The sequence below is a fragment of the Hypanus sabinus genome, unplaced genomic scaffold (genome assembly GCF_030144855.1).
Source record: "Hypanus sabinus isolate sHypSab1 unplaced genomic scaffold, sHypSab1.hap1 scaffold_1352, whole genome shotgun sequence".
Classification (NCBI taxonomy): Eukaryota; Metazoa; Chordata; class Chondrichthyes; order Myliobatiformes; family Dasyatidae; genus Hypanus; species Hypanus sabinus.
Genome location: NW_026779423.1, coordinates 7,484 through 24,853, shown reverse-complemented (window position 1 = coordinate 24,853; position 17,370 = coordinate 7,484). Strand labels below are relative to the sequence as shown.

The window sequence follows — 17,370 nt, the reverse complement described above, 5'->3', positions numbered from 1 at the left end:
GGAGATTCACCAGGGTGGTGTCTGGATTAGAGAGGATGCAGAGAGATTAACCTGGATGCTGCCTGGATTAGAAAGGGTGCAGAGGAGATTCACCAGGATGCTGTCTGGATTAAAGAGGGTGCAGAGGAGATTCACCAGGATGCTGTCTGGATTACAGAGGGTGCAGAGGAGATTCACCAGGATGCTGTCTGCATTAGAAAGGGTGCAGAAGAGATTCACCAGATTGCTGACTGGATTAGAGGGGGTGCAGAGGAGATTCATCAGGATGCTATCTGGATTAGAGAGGGTGCAGAGGATATTCACCAGGATGCTGTTTGGTTTAGAGAGGGTGTAGAGGAGATTCACCAGGATGCTGTCTGGATTAGAGAGGGTGCAGAGGAGATTCACCAGGATGCTGCCTGGATTAGAGAGGGTGCAGAGGAGATTCACCAGGATGCTGCCTGGATTAGAGAGGGTGCAGAGGAGATTCAACAGGATGCTGTCTGCATTAGAGAGGGAGCAGAGGATATTCACCAGGATGCTGTTTGGTTTAGAGAGGGTGTAGAGGAGATTCACCAGGATGCTGTCTGGATTAGAGAGGGTGCAGAGGAGTTTCACCAGGATGCTGCCTGGATTAGAGAGGGTGCAGAGGAGATTCACCAGGATGCTGCCTGGAGATTAGAGAGGGTGCAGAGGAGATTCACCAGGATGCTGTCTGGATTAGAGAGGGTGCAGAGGAGATTCACCAGGATGCTGTCTCGATTAGAGAGGTGAGCAGAGGAGATTTACCAGGATGCTGCCTGGATTAGAGAGGATGCAGAGGAGATTCAGCAGGATGCTGACTAGATTGGAGAGGGTGCCGAGGAGATTTACCAGGATGCTGCCTGGATTAGAGAGGGTGCAGAGGAGATTTACCAGGATGCTGCCTGGATTAGAGAGGGTGCAGAGGCGTTTCTGCAGGATGCTGTCTGGATTAGAGAGGGTGCAGAGAGATTTACCAGGATGCTGCTTGGATTAGAGAGCGTGCAGAGGAGATTCACCAGGGTGCTGTCTGGATTAGAGAGGGTGCAGAGAGATTAACCTGGATGCTGCCTGGATTAGAAAGGGTGCAGAGGAGATTCACCAGGATGCTGTCTGGATTAAAGAGGGTGCAGAGGAGATTCACCAGGATGCTGTCTGGATTACAGAGGGTGCAGAGGAGATTCACCAGGATGCTGTCTGCATTAGAAAGGGTGCAGAAGAGATTCACCAGATTGCTGACTGGATTAGAGGGGGTGCAGAGGAGATTCATCAGGATGCTATCTGGATTAGAGAGGGTGCAGAGAGATTTACCAGGATGCTGCCTGGATTAGAGAGCGTGCAGAGGAGATTCACCAGGATGCTGTCTGGATTAGAGAGGGAGAAGAGGAGATTCACCAGGAAGGTGCCCGGATTAGAGAGAGTGCAGAGGAGATTCAGAAGGATGCTGCCTGGATTTGAGAGGGTGCAGAGGAGATTCACCAGGACACTGCCTCGATTAGAGACGGTGCAGAGGAGATTCACCAGGATGCTGCCTGGATTAGGGAGGGTGCAGAGGAGATTCACCAGGATGCTGCCTGGATTAGAGAGAGTGCAGAGGAGATTCACCAGGATGCTGTCTGGATTAGAGAGGGTGCAGAGGAGATTCACCAGGATGCTGCCTGGATTAGAGAGGGTGCAGATGAGATTCACCAGGACGCTGCCTGGATTAGAGAGGGTGCAGAGGAGATTCACCAGGATGATGCCTGGATTAGAGAGGGTGCAGAGTAGATTCACCAGGATGCTGCCTGGATTAGAGAGAGTGCAGAGGAGATTCAGAAGAATGCTGCCTGGATTAGAGAGGGTGCAGAGGAGATTCACCAGGATGCTGTCTGGATTAGAGAGGGTGCAGAGGAGAGTCACCAGGATGTTGTCTGGATTAGAGAGGGTGCAGAGGAGATTCACCAGGATGCTGTCTGGATTAGAGAGGGTGCAGAGGAGATTGACCAGGATGCTGTCCGCATTAGAAAGGGTGCAGAAGAGATTCACCAGATTGCTGACTGGATTAGAGGGGGTGCAGAGGAGATTCATCAGGATGCTATCTGGATTAGAGAGGGTGCAGAGAGATTTACCAGGATGCTTCCTGGATTAGAGAGCGTGCAAAGGAGATTCACCAGGATGCTGTCTGGATTAGAGAGGGAGAAGAGGAGATTCACCAGGAAGGTGCCCGGATTAGAGAGAGTGCAGAGGAGATTCAGAAGGATGCTGCCTGGATTTGAGAGGGTGCAGAGGAGATTCACCAGGATGCTGTCTGGATTAGAGAGGGTGCAGAGGAGATTCACCAGGATGCTGTCTGGATTAGAGAGGGTGCAGAGGAGATTCACCAGGATGCTGCCTGGATTAGAGAGGGTGCAGAGGAGATTCACCAGGACGCTGCCTGGATTAGAGAGGGTGCAGAGGAGATTCACCAGGATGATGCCTGGATTAGAGAGGGTGCAGAGTAGATTCACCAGGATGCTGCCTGGATCAGAGAGGGTGCAGAGGAGATTCACCAGGATGCTGTCTGGATTAGAGAGAGTGCAGAGGAGATTCAGAAGAATGCTGCATGGATTAGAGAGGGTGCAGAGGAGATTCACCAGGATGCTGTCTGGATTAGAGGGGGTGCAGAGGAGATTCACCAGGATGTTGTCTGGATTAGAGAGTGTGCAGAGGAGATTCACCAGGATGCTGCCTGGATTAGAGAGGGAGCAGAGGAGATTCACCAGGATGCTGCCTGGATTAGAGAGGGTGCAGAGGAGATTGACCAGGATGCTGCCCGGATTAGAGAGTGTGCAGAGGAGATTCACCAGGCTGCTGCCTGGATTAAAGAGGGTGCACAGGGGATTCACCGGGATGATGTCCGGATTTGAGAGTGCGCAGGGGAGATTCACCAAGATGCTGAATGTGTTAGAGAGGGTGCAGAGGAGATTAACCAGAGTGCTGTCTGGATTAGAGAGGGTGCAGAGGAGATTAACCAGAGTGCTGTCTGGATTAGAGAGGTTGCAGAGGAGATTCACCAGGATGCTGCCCAGATTAGAGAGGGTGCAGATATTCACCAGGATGCTGTCTGGATTAGAGAGGGTGCAGAGGAGATTAACCAGAGTGCTGTCTGGATTAGAGAGGGTGCAGAGGAGATTCACCAGGATGCTGCCTGAATTAGAGAGGGTGCAGAGGAGATTCACCAGAGTGCCGTCTGGATTAGAGAGGGTGCAGAGGAGATTCACCAGGATGCTGCCTGGATTAGAGAGGGTGCAGAGGAGATTCACCAGGATGCTGTCTGGATTAGAGAGGGTGCAGAGGAGTTTCACCAGGATGCTGCCTGGATTAGAGAGGGTGCAGAGGAGATTCACCAGGATGCTGCCTGGAGATTAGAGAGGGTGCAGAGGAGATTCACCAGGATGCTGTCTGGATTAGAGAGGGTGCAGAGGAGATTCACCAGGATGCTGTCTCGATTAGAGAGGGAGCAGAGGAGATTTACCAGGATGCTGCCTGGATTAGAGAGGATGCAGAGGAGCTTCAGCAGGATGCTGACTGGATTGGAGAGGGTGCCGAGGAGATTTACCAGGATGCTGCCTGGATTAGAGAGGGTGCAGAGGAGATTTACCAGGATGCTGCCTGGATTAGAGAGGGTGCAGAGGCGTTTCTGCAGGATGCTGTCTGGATTTGAGAGGGTGCAGAGAGATTTACCAGGATGCTGGTTGGATTAGAGAGTGTGCAGAGGAGATTCACCAGGGTGCTGTCTGGATTAGAGAGGGTGCAGAGAGATTAACCTGGATGCTGCCTGGATTAGAAAGGGTGCAGAGGAGATTCACCAGGATGCTGTCTGGATTAAAGAGGGTGCAGAGGAGATTCACCAGGATGCTGTCTGGATTACAGAGGGTGCAGAGGAGATTCACCAGGATGCTGTCTGCATTAGAAAGGGTGCAGAAGAGATTCACCAGATTGCTGACTGGATTAGAGGGGGTGCAGAGGAGATTCATCAGGATGCTATCTGGATTAGAGAGGGTGCAGAGAGATTTACCAGGATGCTGCCTGGATTAGAGAGCGTGCAGAGGAGATTCACCAGGATGCTGTCTGGATTAGAGAGGGAGAAGAGGAGATTCACCAGGAAGGTGCCCGGATTAGAGAGAGTGCAGAGGAGATTCAGAAGGATGCTGCCTGGATTTGAGAGGGTGCAGAGGAGATTCACCAGGATGCTGTCTGGATTAGAGAGGGTGCAGAGGAGATTCACCAGGATGCTGTCTGGATTAGAGAGGGTGCAGAGGAGATTCACCAGGATGCTGCCTGGATTAGAGAGGGTGCAGATGAGATTCACCAGGACGCTGCCTGGATTAGAGAGGGTGCAGAGGAGATTCACCAGGATGATGCCTGGATTAGAGAGGGTGCAGAGTAGATTCACCAGGATGCTGCCTGGATTAGAGAGAGTGCAGAGGAGATTCAGAAGAATGCTGCATGGATTAGAGAGGGTTCAGAGGAGATTCACCAGGATGCTGTCTGGATTAGAGAGGGTGCAGAGGAGATTCACCAGGATGTTGTCTGGATTAGAGAGGGTGCAGAGGAGATTCACCAGGATGCTGTCTGGATTAGAGAGGGTGCAGAGGAGATTGACCAGGATGCTGCCCGGATTAGAGAGGGTGCAGAGGAGATTCGCCAGGCTGTGCCGGGATTACAGAGGGTGCAGAGGAGATTCACCAGGATGCTGCCTGGATTAGAGAGTGTGCAGAGGAGATTGACCAGGATGCTGCCCGGATTAGAGAGGTTGCAGAGGAGATTCACCAGGCTGCTGCCTGGATTAGACAGGGTGCAGAGGAGATTCACCAGGATGCTGCCTGGATTAGAGAGGGTGCAGAGGAGATTCACCAGGATGCTGCCTGGATTAGAGAGTGTGCAGAGGAGATTGACCAGGATGCTGCCCGGATTAGAGAGGTTGCAGAGGAGATTCACCAGGCCGCTGCCTGGATTAGAGAGGGTGCAGAGGAGATTCACCAGGATGCTGCCTGGATTAGAGAGGGTGCAGAGGTGATTCACCAGGATGCTGCCTGGATTAGAGAGGGTGCAGAGGAGATTCACCAGGATGCTGTCTGGATTAGAGAGGGTGCAGAGGAGATTCACCAGGATGCTGTCTCGATTAGAGAGGGAGCAGAGGAGATTTACCAGGATGCTGCCTGGATTAGAGAGGGTGCAGAGAAGATTCAGCAGGATGCTGACTGGATTGGAGAGGGTGCCGAGGAGATTTACCAGGATGCTGCCTGGATTAGAGAGGGTGCAGAGGAGATTTACCAGGATGCTGCCTGGATTAGAGAGGGTGCAGAGGCGTTTCTGCAGGATGCTGTCTGGATTAGAGAGGGAGCAGAGGAGATTTACCAGGATGCTGCCTGGATTAGAGAGGATGCAGAGGAGATTCACCAGGGTGCTGTCTGGATTAAAGAGGGTGCAGAGGAGATTCACCAGGATGCTGTCTGGATTAGAGAGGGTGCAGAGGAGATTGACCAGGATGCTGTCCGCATTAGAAAGGGTGCAGAAGAGATTCACCAGATTGCTGACTGGATTAGAGGGGGTGCAGAGGAGCTTCATCAGGATGCTATCTGGATTAGAGAGGGTGCAGAGAGATTTACCAGGATGCTGCCTGGATTAGAGAGCGTGCAAAGGAGATTCACCAGGATGCTGTCTGGATTAGAGAGGGAGAAGAGGAGATTCACCAGGAAGGTGCCCGGATTAGAGAGAGTGCAGAGGAGATTCAGAAGGATGCTGCCTGGATTTGAGAGGGTGCAGAGGAGATTCACCAGGATGCTGTCTGGATTAGAGAGGGTGCAGAGGAGATTCACCAGGATGCTGTCTGGATTAGAGAGGGTGCAGAGGAGATTCACCAGGATGCTGCCTGGATTAGAGAGGGTGCAGAGGAGATTCACCAGGACGCTGCCTGGATTAGAGAGGGTGCAGAGGAGATTCACCAGGATGATGCCTGGATTAGAGAGGGTGCAGAGTAGATTCACCAGGATGCTGCCTGGATTAGAGAGGGTGCAGAGGAGATTCACCAGAATGCTGTCTGGATTAGAGAGAGTGCAGAGGAGATTCAGAAGAATGCTGCATGGATTAGAGAGGGTGCAGAGGAGATTCACCAGGATGCTGTCTGGATTAGAGGGGGTGCAGAGGAGATTCACCAGGATGATGCCTGGATTAGAGAGGGTGCAGAGGAGATTCAGAAGGATGCTGCCTGGATTTGAGAGGGTGCAGAGGAGATTCACCAGGATGCTGTCTGGATTAGAGAGGGTGCAGAGGAGATTCACCAGGATGCTGCCTGGATTAGAGAGGGTGCAGATGAGATTCACCAGGACGCTGCCTGGATTAGAGAGGGTGCAGAGGAGATTCACCAGGATGATGCCTGGATTAGAGAGGGTGCAGAGTAGATTCACCAGGATGCTGCCTGGATTAGAGAGAGTGCAGAGGAGATTCACCAGGATGTTGTCTGGATTAGAGAGGGTGCAGAGGAGATTCACCAGGATGCTGTCTGGATTAGAGAGGGTGCAGAGGAGATTGACCAGGATGCTGTCCGCATTAGAAAGGGTGCAGAAGAGATTCACCAGATTGCTGACTGGATTAGAGGGGGTGCAGATGAGATTCATCAGGATGCTATCTGGATTAGAGAGGGTGCAGAGAGATTTACCAGGATGCTGCCTGGATTAGAGAGCGTGCAAAGGAGATTCACCAGGATGCTGTCTGGATTAGAGAGGGAGAAGAGGAGATTCACCAGGAAGGTGCCCGGATTAGAGAGAGTGCAGAGGAGATTCAGAAGGATGCTGCCTGGATTTGAGAGGGTGCAGGGGAGATTCACCAGGATGCTGTCTGGATTAGAGAGGGTGCAGAGGAGATTCACCAGGATGCTGTCTGGATTAGAGAGGGTGCAGAGGAGATTCACCAGGATGCTGCCTGGATTAGAGAGGGTGCAGAGGAGATTCACCAGGACGCTGCCTGGATTAGAGAGAGTGCAGAGGAGATTCACCAGGATGATGCCTGGATTAGAGAGGGTGCAGAGTAGATTCACCAGGATGCTGCCTGGATTAGAAAGGGTGCAGAGGAGATTCACCAGGATGCTGTCTGGATTAGAGAGAGTGCAGAGGAGATTCAGAAGAATGCTGCATGGATTAGAGAGAGTGCAGAGGAGATTCAGAAGAATGCTGCATGGATTAGAGAGGGTGCAGAGGAGATTCACCAGGATGTTGTCTGGATTAGAGAGTGTGCAGAGGAGATTCACCAGGATGCTGCCTGGATTAGAGAGGGAGCAGAGGAGATTCACCAGGATGCTGCCTGGATTAGAGAGGGTGCAGAGGAGATTGACCAGGATGCTGCCCGGATTAGAGAGGGTGCAGAGGAGATTCACCAGGCTGCTGCCTGGATTAAAGAGGGTGCACAGGGGATTCACCGGGATGATGTCCGGATTTGAGAGTGCGCAGGGGAGATTCACCAAGATGCTGAATGTGTTAGAGAGGGTGCAGAGGAGATTAACCAGAGGGCTGTCTGGATTAGAGAGGGTGCAGAGGAGATTCACCAGGATGCTGCCCAGATTAGAGAGGGTGCAGATATTCACCAGGATGCTGTCTGGATTAGAGAGGGTGCAGAGGAGATTAACCAGAGTGCTGTCTGGATTAGAGAGGGTGCAGAGGAGATTCACCAGGATGCTGCCTGGATTAGAGAGGGTGCAGAGGAGATTCACCAGAGTGCTGTCTGGATTAGAGAGGGTGCAGAGGAGATTCACCAGGATGCTGCCTGGATTAGAGAGGGTGCAGAGGAGATTCACCAGGATGCTGTCTGGATTAGAGAGGGTGCAGAGGAGATTCACCAGGATGCTGCCTGGATTAGAGAGGGTGCAGAGGAGATTCACCAGGATGCTGCCTGGATTAGAGAGGGTGCAGAGGAGATTCACCAGGATGCTGTCTGGATTAGAGAGGGTGCAGAGGAGATTCACCAGGATGCTGTCTCGATTAGAGAGGGAGCAGAGGAGATTTACCAGGATGCTGCCTGGATTAGAGAGGGTGCAGAGGAGATTCAGCAGGATGCTGACTGGATTGGAGAGGGTGCCGAGGAGATTTACCAGGATGCTGCCTGGATTAGAGAGGGTGCCGAGGAGATTAACCAGGATGCTGCCTGGATTAGAGAGGGTGCAGAGGCGTTTCTGCAGGATGCTGTCTGGATTAGAGAGGGTGTAGACAGATTTACCAGGATGCTACTTGGATTAGAGAGCGTGCAGAGGAGATTCACCAGGGTGCTGTCTGGATTAGAGAGGGTGCAGAGAGATTAACCTGGATGCTGCCTGGATTAGAAAGGGTGCAGAGGAGATTCACCAGGATGCTGTCTGGATTAAAGAGGGTGCAGAGGAGATTCACCAGTATGCTGTCTGGATTACAGAGGGTGCAGAGGAGATTCACCAGGATGCTGTCTGCATTAGAAAGGGTGCAGAAGAGATTCACCAGATTGCTGACTGGATTAGAGGGGGTGCAGAGGAGATTCATCAGGATGCTATCTGGATTAGAGAGGGTGCAGAGGATATTCACCAGGATGCTGTTTGGTTTAGAGAGGGTGTAGAGGAGATTCACCAGGATGCTGTCTGGATTAGAGAGGGTGCAGAGGAGATTCACCAGAATGCTGCCTGGATTAGAGAGGGTGCAGAGGAGATTCACCAGGATGCTGCCTGGATTAGAGAGGGTGCAGAGGAGATTCAACAGGATGCTGTCTGCATTAGAGAGGGAGCAGAGGATATTCACCAGGATGCTGTTTGGTTTAGAGAGGGTGTAGAGGAGATTCACCAGGATGCTGTCTGGATTAGAGAGGGTGCAGAGGAGTTTCACCAGGATGCTGCCTGGATTAGAGAGGGTGCAGAGGAGATTCACCAGGATGCTGCCTGGAGATTAGAGAGGGTGCAGAGGAGATTCACCAGGATGCTGTCTGGATTAGAGAGGGTGCAGAGGAGATTCACCAGGATGCTGTCTCGATTAGAGAGGGAGCAGAGGAGATTTACCAGGATGCTGCCTGGATTAGAGAGGATGCAGAGGAGATTCAGCAGGATGCTGACTGGATTGGAGAGGGTGCCGAGGAGATTTACCAGGATGCTGCCTGGATTAGAGGGGGTGCAGAGGAGATTTACCAGGATGCTGCCTGGATTAGAGAGGGTGCAGAGGCGTTTCTGCAGGATGCTGTCTGGATTAGAGAGGGTGCAGAGAGATTTACCAGGATGCTGCTTGGATTAGAGAGCGTGCAGAGGAGATTCACCAGGGTGCTGTCTGGATTAGAGAGGGTGCAGAGAGATTAACCTGGATGCTGCCTGGATTAGAAAGGGTGCAGAGGAGATTCACCAGGATGCTGTCTGGATTAAAGAGGGTGCAGAGGAGATTCACCAGGATGCTGTCTGGATTAAAGAGGGTGCAGAGGAGATTCACCAGGATGCTGTCTGGATTACAGAGGGTGCAGAGGAGATTCACCAGGATGCTGTCTGCATTAGAAAGGGTGCAGAAGAGATTCACCAGATTGCTGACTGGATTAGAGGGGGTGCAGAGGAGATTCATCAGGATGCTATCTGGATTAGAGAGGGTGCAGAGAGATTTACCAGGATGCTGCCTGGATTAGAGAGCGTGCAGAGGAGATTCACCAGGATGCTGTCTGGATTAGAGAGGGAGAAGAGGAGATTCACCAGGAAGGTGCCCGGATTAGAGAGAGTGCAGAGGAGATTCAGAAGGACGCTGCCTGGATTTGAGAGGGTGCAGAGGAGATTCACCAGGATGCTGTCTGGATTAGTGAGGGTGCAGAGGAGATTCACCAGGATGCTGTCTGGATTAGAGAGGGTGCAGAGGAGATTCACCAGGATGTTGTCTGGATTAGAGAGGGTGCAGAGGAGATTCACCAGGATGCTGTCTGGATTAGAGAGGGTGCAGAGGAGATTGACCAGGATGCTGCCCGGATTAGAGAGGGTGCAGAGGAGATTCGCCAGGCTGCTGCGTGGATTACAGAGGGTGCAGAGGAGATTCACCAGGATGCTGCCTGGATTAGAGAGTGTGCAGAGGAGATTGACCAGGATGCTGCCCGGATTAGAGAGGTTGCAGAGGAGATTGACCAGGCTGCTGCCTGGATTAGAGAGGGTGCAGAGGAGATTCACCAGGATGCTGCCTGGATTAGAGAGGGTGCAGAGGAGATTCACCAGGATGCTGCCTGGGTTAGAGAGTGTGCAGAGGAGATTGACCAGGATGCTGCCCGGATTAGAGAGGTTGCAGAGGAGATTCACCAGGCCGCTGCCTGGATTAGAGAGGGTGCAGAGGAGATTCACCAGGATGCTGCCTGGATTAGAGAGGGTGCAGAGGAGATTCACCAGGATGCTGCCTGGATTAGAGAGGGTGCAGAGGAGATTCACCAGGATGCTGTCTGGATTAGAGAGGGTGCAGAGGAGATTCACCAGGATGCTGTCTCGATTAGAGAGGGAGCAGAGGAGATTTACCAGGATGCTGTCTGGATTAGAGAGGGTGCAGAGGAGATTCAGCAGGATGCTGACTGGATTGGAGAGGGTGCCGAGGAGATTTACCAGGATGCTGCCTGGATTAGAGAGGGTGCAGAGGAGATTTACCAGGATGCTGCCTGGATTAGAGAGGGTGCAGAGGCGTTTCTGCAGGATGCTGTCTGGATTAGAGAGGGTGCAGAGAGATTTACCAGGATGCTGCTTGGATTAGAGAGCGTGCAGAGGAGATTCACCAGGGTGCTGTCTGGATTAGAGAGATTGCAGAGAGATTAACCTGGATGCTGCCTGGATTAGAAAGGGTGCAGAGGAGATTCACCAGGATGCTGTCTGGATTAAAGAGGGTGCAGAGGAGATTCACCAGGATGCTGTCTGGATTACAGAGGGTGCAGAGGAGATTCTCCAGATTGCTGACTGGATTAGAGGGGGTGCAGAGGAGATTCATCAGGATGCTATCTGGATTAGAGAGGGTGCAGAGAGATTTACCAGGATGCTGCCTGGATTAGAGAGCGTGCAGAGGAGATTCACCAGGATGCTGTCTGGATTAGAGAGGGAGAAGAGGAGATTCACCAGGAAGGTGCCCGGATTAGAGAGAGTGCAGAGGAGATTCAGAAGGATGCTGCCTGGATTTGAGAGGGTGCAGAGGAGATTCACCAGGCTGCTGTCTGGATTAGAGAGGGTGCAGAGGAGATTCACCAGGATGCTGTCTGGATTAGAGAGGGTGCAGAGGTGATTCACCAGGATGCTGCCTGGATTAGAGAGGGTGCAGAGGAGATTCACCAGGACGCTGCCTGGATTAGAGAGGGTGCAGAGGAGATTCACCAGGATGATGCCTGGATTAGAGAGGGTGCAGAGTAGATTCACCAGGATGCTGCCTGGATTAGAGAGGGTGCAGAGGAGATTCACCAGGATGCTGTCTGGATTAGAGAGAGTGCAGAGGAGATTCAGAAGAATGCTGCATGGATTAGAGAGGGTGCAGAGGAGATTCACCAGGATGTTGTCTGGATTAGAGAGTGTGCAGAGGAGATTCACCAGGATGCTGTCTGGATTAGAGAGGGTGCTGAGGAGATTCACCAGGATGCTGTCTCGATTAGAGAGGGAGCAGAGGAGATTTACCAGGATGCTGCCTGGATTAGAAAGGGTGCAGAGGAGATTCAGCAGGATGCTGACTGGATTGGAGAGGGTGCCGAGGAGATTTACCAGGATGCTGCCTGGATTAGAGAGGGTGCAGAGGAGATTTACCAGGATGCTGCCTGGATTAGAGAGGGTGCAGAGGCGTTTCTGCAGGATGCTGTCTGGATTAGAGAGGGTGCAGAGAGATTTACCAGGATGCTGCTTGGATTAGAGAGCGTGCAGAGGAGATTCACCAGGGTGCTGTCTGGATTAGAGAGGGTGCAGAGAGATTAACCTGGATGCTGCCTGGATTAGAAAGGGTGCAGAGGAGATTCACCAGGATGCTGTCTGGATTAAAGAGGGTGCAGAGGAGATTCACCAGGATGCTGTCTGGATTACAGAGGGCGCAGAGGAGATTCTCCAGATTGCTGACTGGATTAGAGGGGGTGCAGAGGAGATTCATCAGGATGCTATCTGGATTAGAGAGGGTGCAGAGAGATTTACCAGGATGCTGCCTGGATTAGAGAGCGTACAGAGGAGATTCACCAGGATGCTGTCTGGATTAGAGAGGGAGAAGAGGAGATTCACCAGGAAGGTGCCCGGATTAGAGAGAGTGCAGAGGAGATTCAGAAGGATGCTGCCTGGATTTGAGAGGGTGCAGAGGAGATTCACCAGGCTGCTGTCTGGATTAGAGAGGGTGCAGAGGAGATTCACCAGGATGCTGTCTGGATTAGAGAGGGTGCAGAGGACATTCACCAGGATGCTGCCTGGATTAGAGAGGGTGCAGAGGAGATTCACAAGGACGCTGCCTGGATTAGAGAGGGTGCAGAGGAGATTCACCAGGATGATGCCTGGATTAGAGAGGGTGCAGAGTAGATTCACCAGGATGCTGCCTGGATTAGAGAGGGTGCAGAGGAGATTCACCAGGATGCTGTCTGGAGTAGAGAGAGTGCAGAGGAGATTCAGAAGAATGCTGCATGGATTAGAGAGGGTGCAGAGGAGATTCACCAGGATGTTGTCTGGATTAGAGAGTGTGCAGAGGAGATTCACCAGGATGCTGCCCGGATTAGAGAGGGAGCAGAGGAGATTCACCAGGATGCTGCCTGGATTAGAGAGGGTGCAGAGGAGATTGACCAGGATGCTGCCCGGATTAGAGAGGGTGCAGAGGAGATTCACCAGGCTGCTGCCTGGATTAAAGAGGGTGCACAGGGGATTCACCGGGATGATGTCTGGATTTGAGAGTGCGCAGGGGAGATTCACCAAGATGCTGAATGTGTTAGAGAGGGTGCAGAGGAGATTAACCAGAGTGCTGTCTGGATTAGAGAGGGTGCAGAGGAGATCAACCAGAGTGCTGTCTGGATTAGAGAGGGTGCAGAGGAGATTCACCAGGATGCTGCCCAGATTAGAGAGGGTGCAGATATTCACCAAGATGCTGTCTGGATTAGAGAGGGTGCAGAGGAGATTAACCAGAGTGCTGTCTGGATTAGAGAGGGTGCAGAGGAGATTCACCAGGATGCTGCCTGGATTATAGAGGGTGCAGAGGAGATTCACCAGAGTGCTGTCTGGATTAGAGAGGGTGCAGAGGAGATTCACCAGGATGCTGCCTGGATTAGAGAGGGTGCAGAGGAGATTCACCAGGATGCTGTCTGGATTAGAGAGGGTGTAGAGGAGATTCACCAGGATGCTGCCTGGATTAGAGAGGGTGCAGAGGAGATTCACCAGGATGCTGCCTGGATTAGAGAGGGTGCAGAGGAGATTCACCAGGGTGCTGTCTGGATTAGAGAGGGTGCAGAGAGATTAACCTGGATGCTGCCTGGATTAGAAAGGGTGCAGAGGAGATTCACCAGGATGCTGTCTGGATTAAAGAGGGTGCAGAGGAGATTCACCAGGATGCTGTCTGGATTACAGAGGGCGCAGAGGAGATTCTCCAGATTGCTGACTGGATTAGAGGGGGTGCAGAGGAGATTCATCAGGATGCTATCTGGATTAGAGAGGGTGCAGAGAGATTTACCAGGATGCTGCCTGGATTAGAGAGCGTACAGAGGAGATTCACCAGGATGCTGTCTGGATTAGAGAGGGAGAAGAGGAGATTCACCAGGAAGGTGCCCGGATTAGAGAGAGTGCAGAGGAGATTCAGAAGGATGCTGCCTGGATTTGAGAGGGTGCAGAGGAGATTCACCAGGCTGCTGTCTGGATTAGAGAGGGTGCAGAGGAGATTCACCAGGATGCTGTCTGGATTAGAGAGGGTGCAGAGGACATTCACCAGGATGCTGCCTGGATTAGAGAGGGTGCAGAGGAGATTCACAAGGACGCTGCCTGGATTAGAGAGGGTGCAGAGGAGATTCACCAGGATGATGCCTGGATTAGAGAGGGTGCAGAGTAGATTCACCAGGATGCTGCCTGGATTAGAGAGGGTGCAGAGGAGATTCACCAGGATGCTGTCTGGAGTAGAGAGAGTGCAGAGGAGATTCAGAAGAATGCTGCATGGATTAGAGAGGGTGCAGAGGAGATTCACCAGGATGTTGTCTGGATTAGAGAGTGTGCAGAGGAGATTCACCAGGATGCTGCCCGGATTAGAGAGGGAGCAGAGGAGATTCACCAGGATGCTGCCTGGATTAGAGAGGGTGCAGAGGAGATTGACCAGGATGCTGCCCGGATTAGAGAGGGTGCAGAGGAGATTCACCAGGCTGCTGCCTGGATTAAAGAGGGTGCACAGGGGATTCACCGGGATGATGTCTGGATTTGAGAGTGCGCAGGGGAGATTCACCAAGATGCTGAATGTGTTAGAGAGGGTGCAGAGGAGATTAACCAGAGTGCTGTCTGGATTAGAGAGGGTGCAGAGGAGATCAACCAGAGTGCTGTCTGGATTAGAGAGGGTGCAGAGGAGATTCACCAGGATGCTGCCCAGATTAGAGAGGGTGCAGATATTCACCAAGATGCTGTCTGGATTAGAGAGGGTGCAGAGGAGATTAACCAGAGTGCTGTCTGGATTAGAGAGGGTGCAGAGGAGATTCACCAGGATGCTGCCTGGATTATAGAGGGTGCAGAGGAGATTCACCAGAGTGCTGTCTGGATTAGAGAGGGTGCAGAGGAGATTCACCAGGATGCTGCCTGGATTAGAGAGGGTGCAGAGGAGATTCACCAGGATGCTGTCTGGATTAGAGAGGGTGTAGAGGAGATTCACCAGGATGCTGCCTGGATTAGAGAGGGTGCAGAGGAGATTCACCAGGATGCTGCCTGGATTAGAGAGGGTGCAGAGGAGATTCACCAGGATGCTGCCTGGATTAGAGAGGATGCAGAGGAGATTCACCAGGATGCTGTCTGGATTAGAGAGGGTGCAGAGGAGATTCACCAGGATGCTGTCTCGATTAGAGAGGGAGCAGAGGAGATTTACCAGGATGCTGCCTGGATTAGAGAGGGTGCAGAGGAGATTCAGCAGGATGCTGACTGGATTGGAGAGGGTGCCGAGGAGATTTACCAGGATGCTGCCTGGATTAGAGAGGGTGCAGAGGAGATTTACCAGGATGCTGCCTGGATTAGAGAGGGTGCAGAGCCGTTTCTGCAGGATGCTGTCTGGATTAGAGAGGGTGCAGAGAGATTTACCAGGATGCTGTCTGGATTAAAGAGGGTGCACAGGGGATTCACCGGGATGATGTCCGGATTTGAGAGTGCGCAGGGGAGATTCACCAAGATGCTGAATGGGTTAGAGAGGGTGCAGAGGAGATTAACCAGAGTGCTGTCTGGATTAGAGAGGGTGCAGAGGAGATTAACCAGAGTGCTGTCTGGATTAGAGAGGGTGCAGAGGAGATTCACCAGGATGCTGCCTGGATTAGAGAGGGTGCAGAGGAGATTCACCAGGATGCTGCCTGGATTAGAGAGGGTGCAGAGGAGATTCACCAGAGTGCTGTCTGGATTAGAGAGGGTGCAGAGGAGATTCACCAGTATGCTGTCTGGATTAGAGAGGGTGCAGAGGAGATTCACCAGGATGCTGCCTGGATTAGAGAGGGTGCAGAGGAGATTCACCAGGATGCTGCCTGGATTAGAGAGGGTGCAGAGGAGATTCACCAGGATGCTGCCTGGATTAGAGAGGGTGCAGAGGAGATTCACCAGGATGCTGTCTGGATTAGAGAGGGTGCAGAGGAGATTCACCAGGATGCTGCCTGGATTAGAGAGGGTGCAGAGGAGATTCACCAGGATGCTGCCCGGATTAGGGAGGGTGCAGAGGAGATTCACCGGGATGCTGCCTGGATTAGAGAGGGTGCAGAGGAGATTCACCAGGATGCTGCCTGGATTAGAGAGGGTGCAGAGGAGATTCACCAGGATGCTGCCCGGATTAGAGAGGGTGCAGAGGAGATTCACCGGGATGCTGCCTGGACTAGAGAGCGTGCAGAGGAGATTGACCAGGATGCTGCCTGGACTAGAGAGGGTGCAGAGGAGATTGACCAGGATGCTGCCTGGATTAGAGAGGGTGCAGAGGAGATTGACCAGGATGCTGCCTGGATTAGAGAGGGTGTAGAGGAGATTCACCGGGATGCTGCCTGGATTAGAGAGGGTGCAGAGGAGATTCACCAGGATGCTGCCTGGATTAGAGAGGGTGCAGAGGAGATTCACCAGGATGCTGCCTGGATTAGAGAGGGTGCCTTATGAGGAAAGTTTGAGTGAGTGAGGTTTTTTCTCTTCACTGATTCAAGATGACGAGGCACCGATCCAGAGGAGAGCCAGAATATTTTTCCCAGGATGCAAATAGCTAATATTGGTGTGGGGGGGGGGAATAATAATTTACAGGTGATTTGCAGAAAGTATGGGGGGGGGGGCTGGAGGTCAGAGGTAAGTCGTTTCCAACGCGAGTGGTGGGTGCGTGGAATGTCTGCCCTGGGGGTGATCGAGGCAGAAACTTCTGGGGTATCTGAGAGGCTCTTAATGGGACACAAGGATAAATGGAAAGATGCAGTATGTTGTGGCAAGGAAGGGTTGGATTGACTGTGGCGCAGGTTAAAGGGACAGCACCATATCGTGGGCCAAAGGGCCTGTACTCTGCTTTACTGTTCTGTGTTCTGGTGGGACCCCAGGAACACCATTCCCAACCCCCCCCCCACCGAGTGTGGCTGGACGTTCCCGGCCCAGAGCTGGCCCCATTACAACATGGCCCCCACCCCTCTTCTCCCAGCCGCACAGCCCCATCACCTTCCCAGACGTCAGCCAACAGGGGTCAGACGGCCCCAGTGACGGTCAGTCGCGCCGCTCCCTGAGGTGATCTCATTGGATCTCCTCTCCAGCCCCCACAGCATCGCCGACCCAGAGTGAAACAGTCTCTCCGCTCGCTCCCTCCGAGCCGGAGTGAAACGCCCTCCGCGCAGGGAACTCACCTCCCGTCCCCAGCACCTTGAGCAGTTCGAAGTTCTCCATGCCCACCTTCTCCGTGTGTCCCGTTAAGTTAGCTGCAGAACGGAGGAAGAGCTGGGGGTTATCGTGTGGAAACTTGCTTTCAAATGACTCACACACATACAGTGCTCACGGGGACACACACACACACAGACACACACACTCACTCACACACAGACACACACACTCACTCACACAGACACACACACTCACACACACAATCATTCACACACACAGACACACACACTCACTCACACACAGACACACACACTCACACACACAGACACACACACCCCACACACAGTCACACACAAACTGACTCACACACACTCCACCCACAGACACAGACTCACACTCCCCACACA

At 52.6% G+C, this 17,370-nt stretch overlaps 1 protein-coding gene across 1 annotated transcript in view; it reads right to left on the bottom strand.

Moving 5' to 3' along the window:
- Positions 1-17,130, bottom strand: part of LOC132386876 (ribosomal protein S6 kinase alpha-5-like) — a gene marked incomplete at its 3' end in the record, with an annotated part of 80,339 nt that extends 63,209 nt beyond the window's left edge. The window contains exon 1 of the mRNA XM_059959229.1: positions 16,990-17,130. Coding sequence (XP_059815212.1) covers positions 16,990-17,029 — 40 coding nt within the window. The remainder of the gene's footprint in view (positions 1-16,989) is intronic.
- Positions 17,131-17,370: the final 240 nt, after the last annotated feature.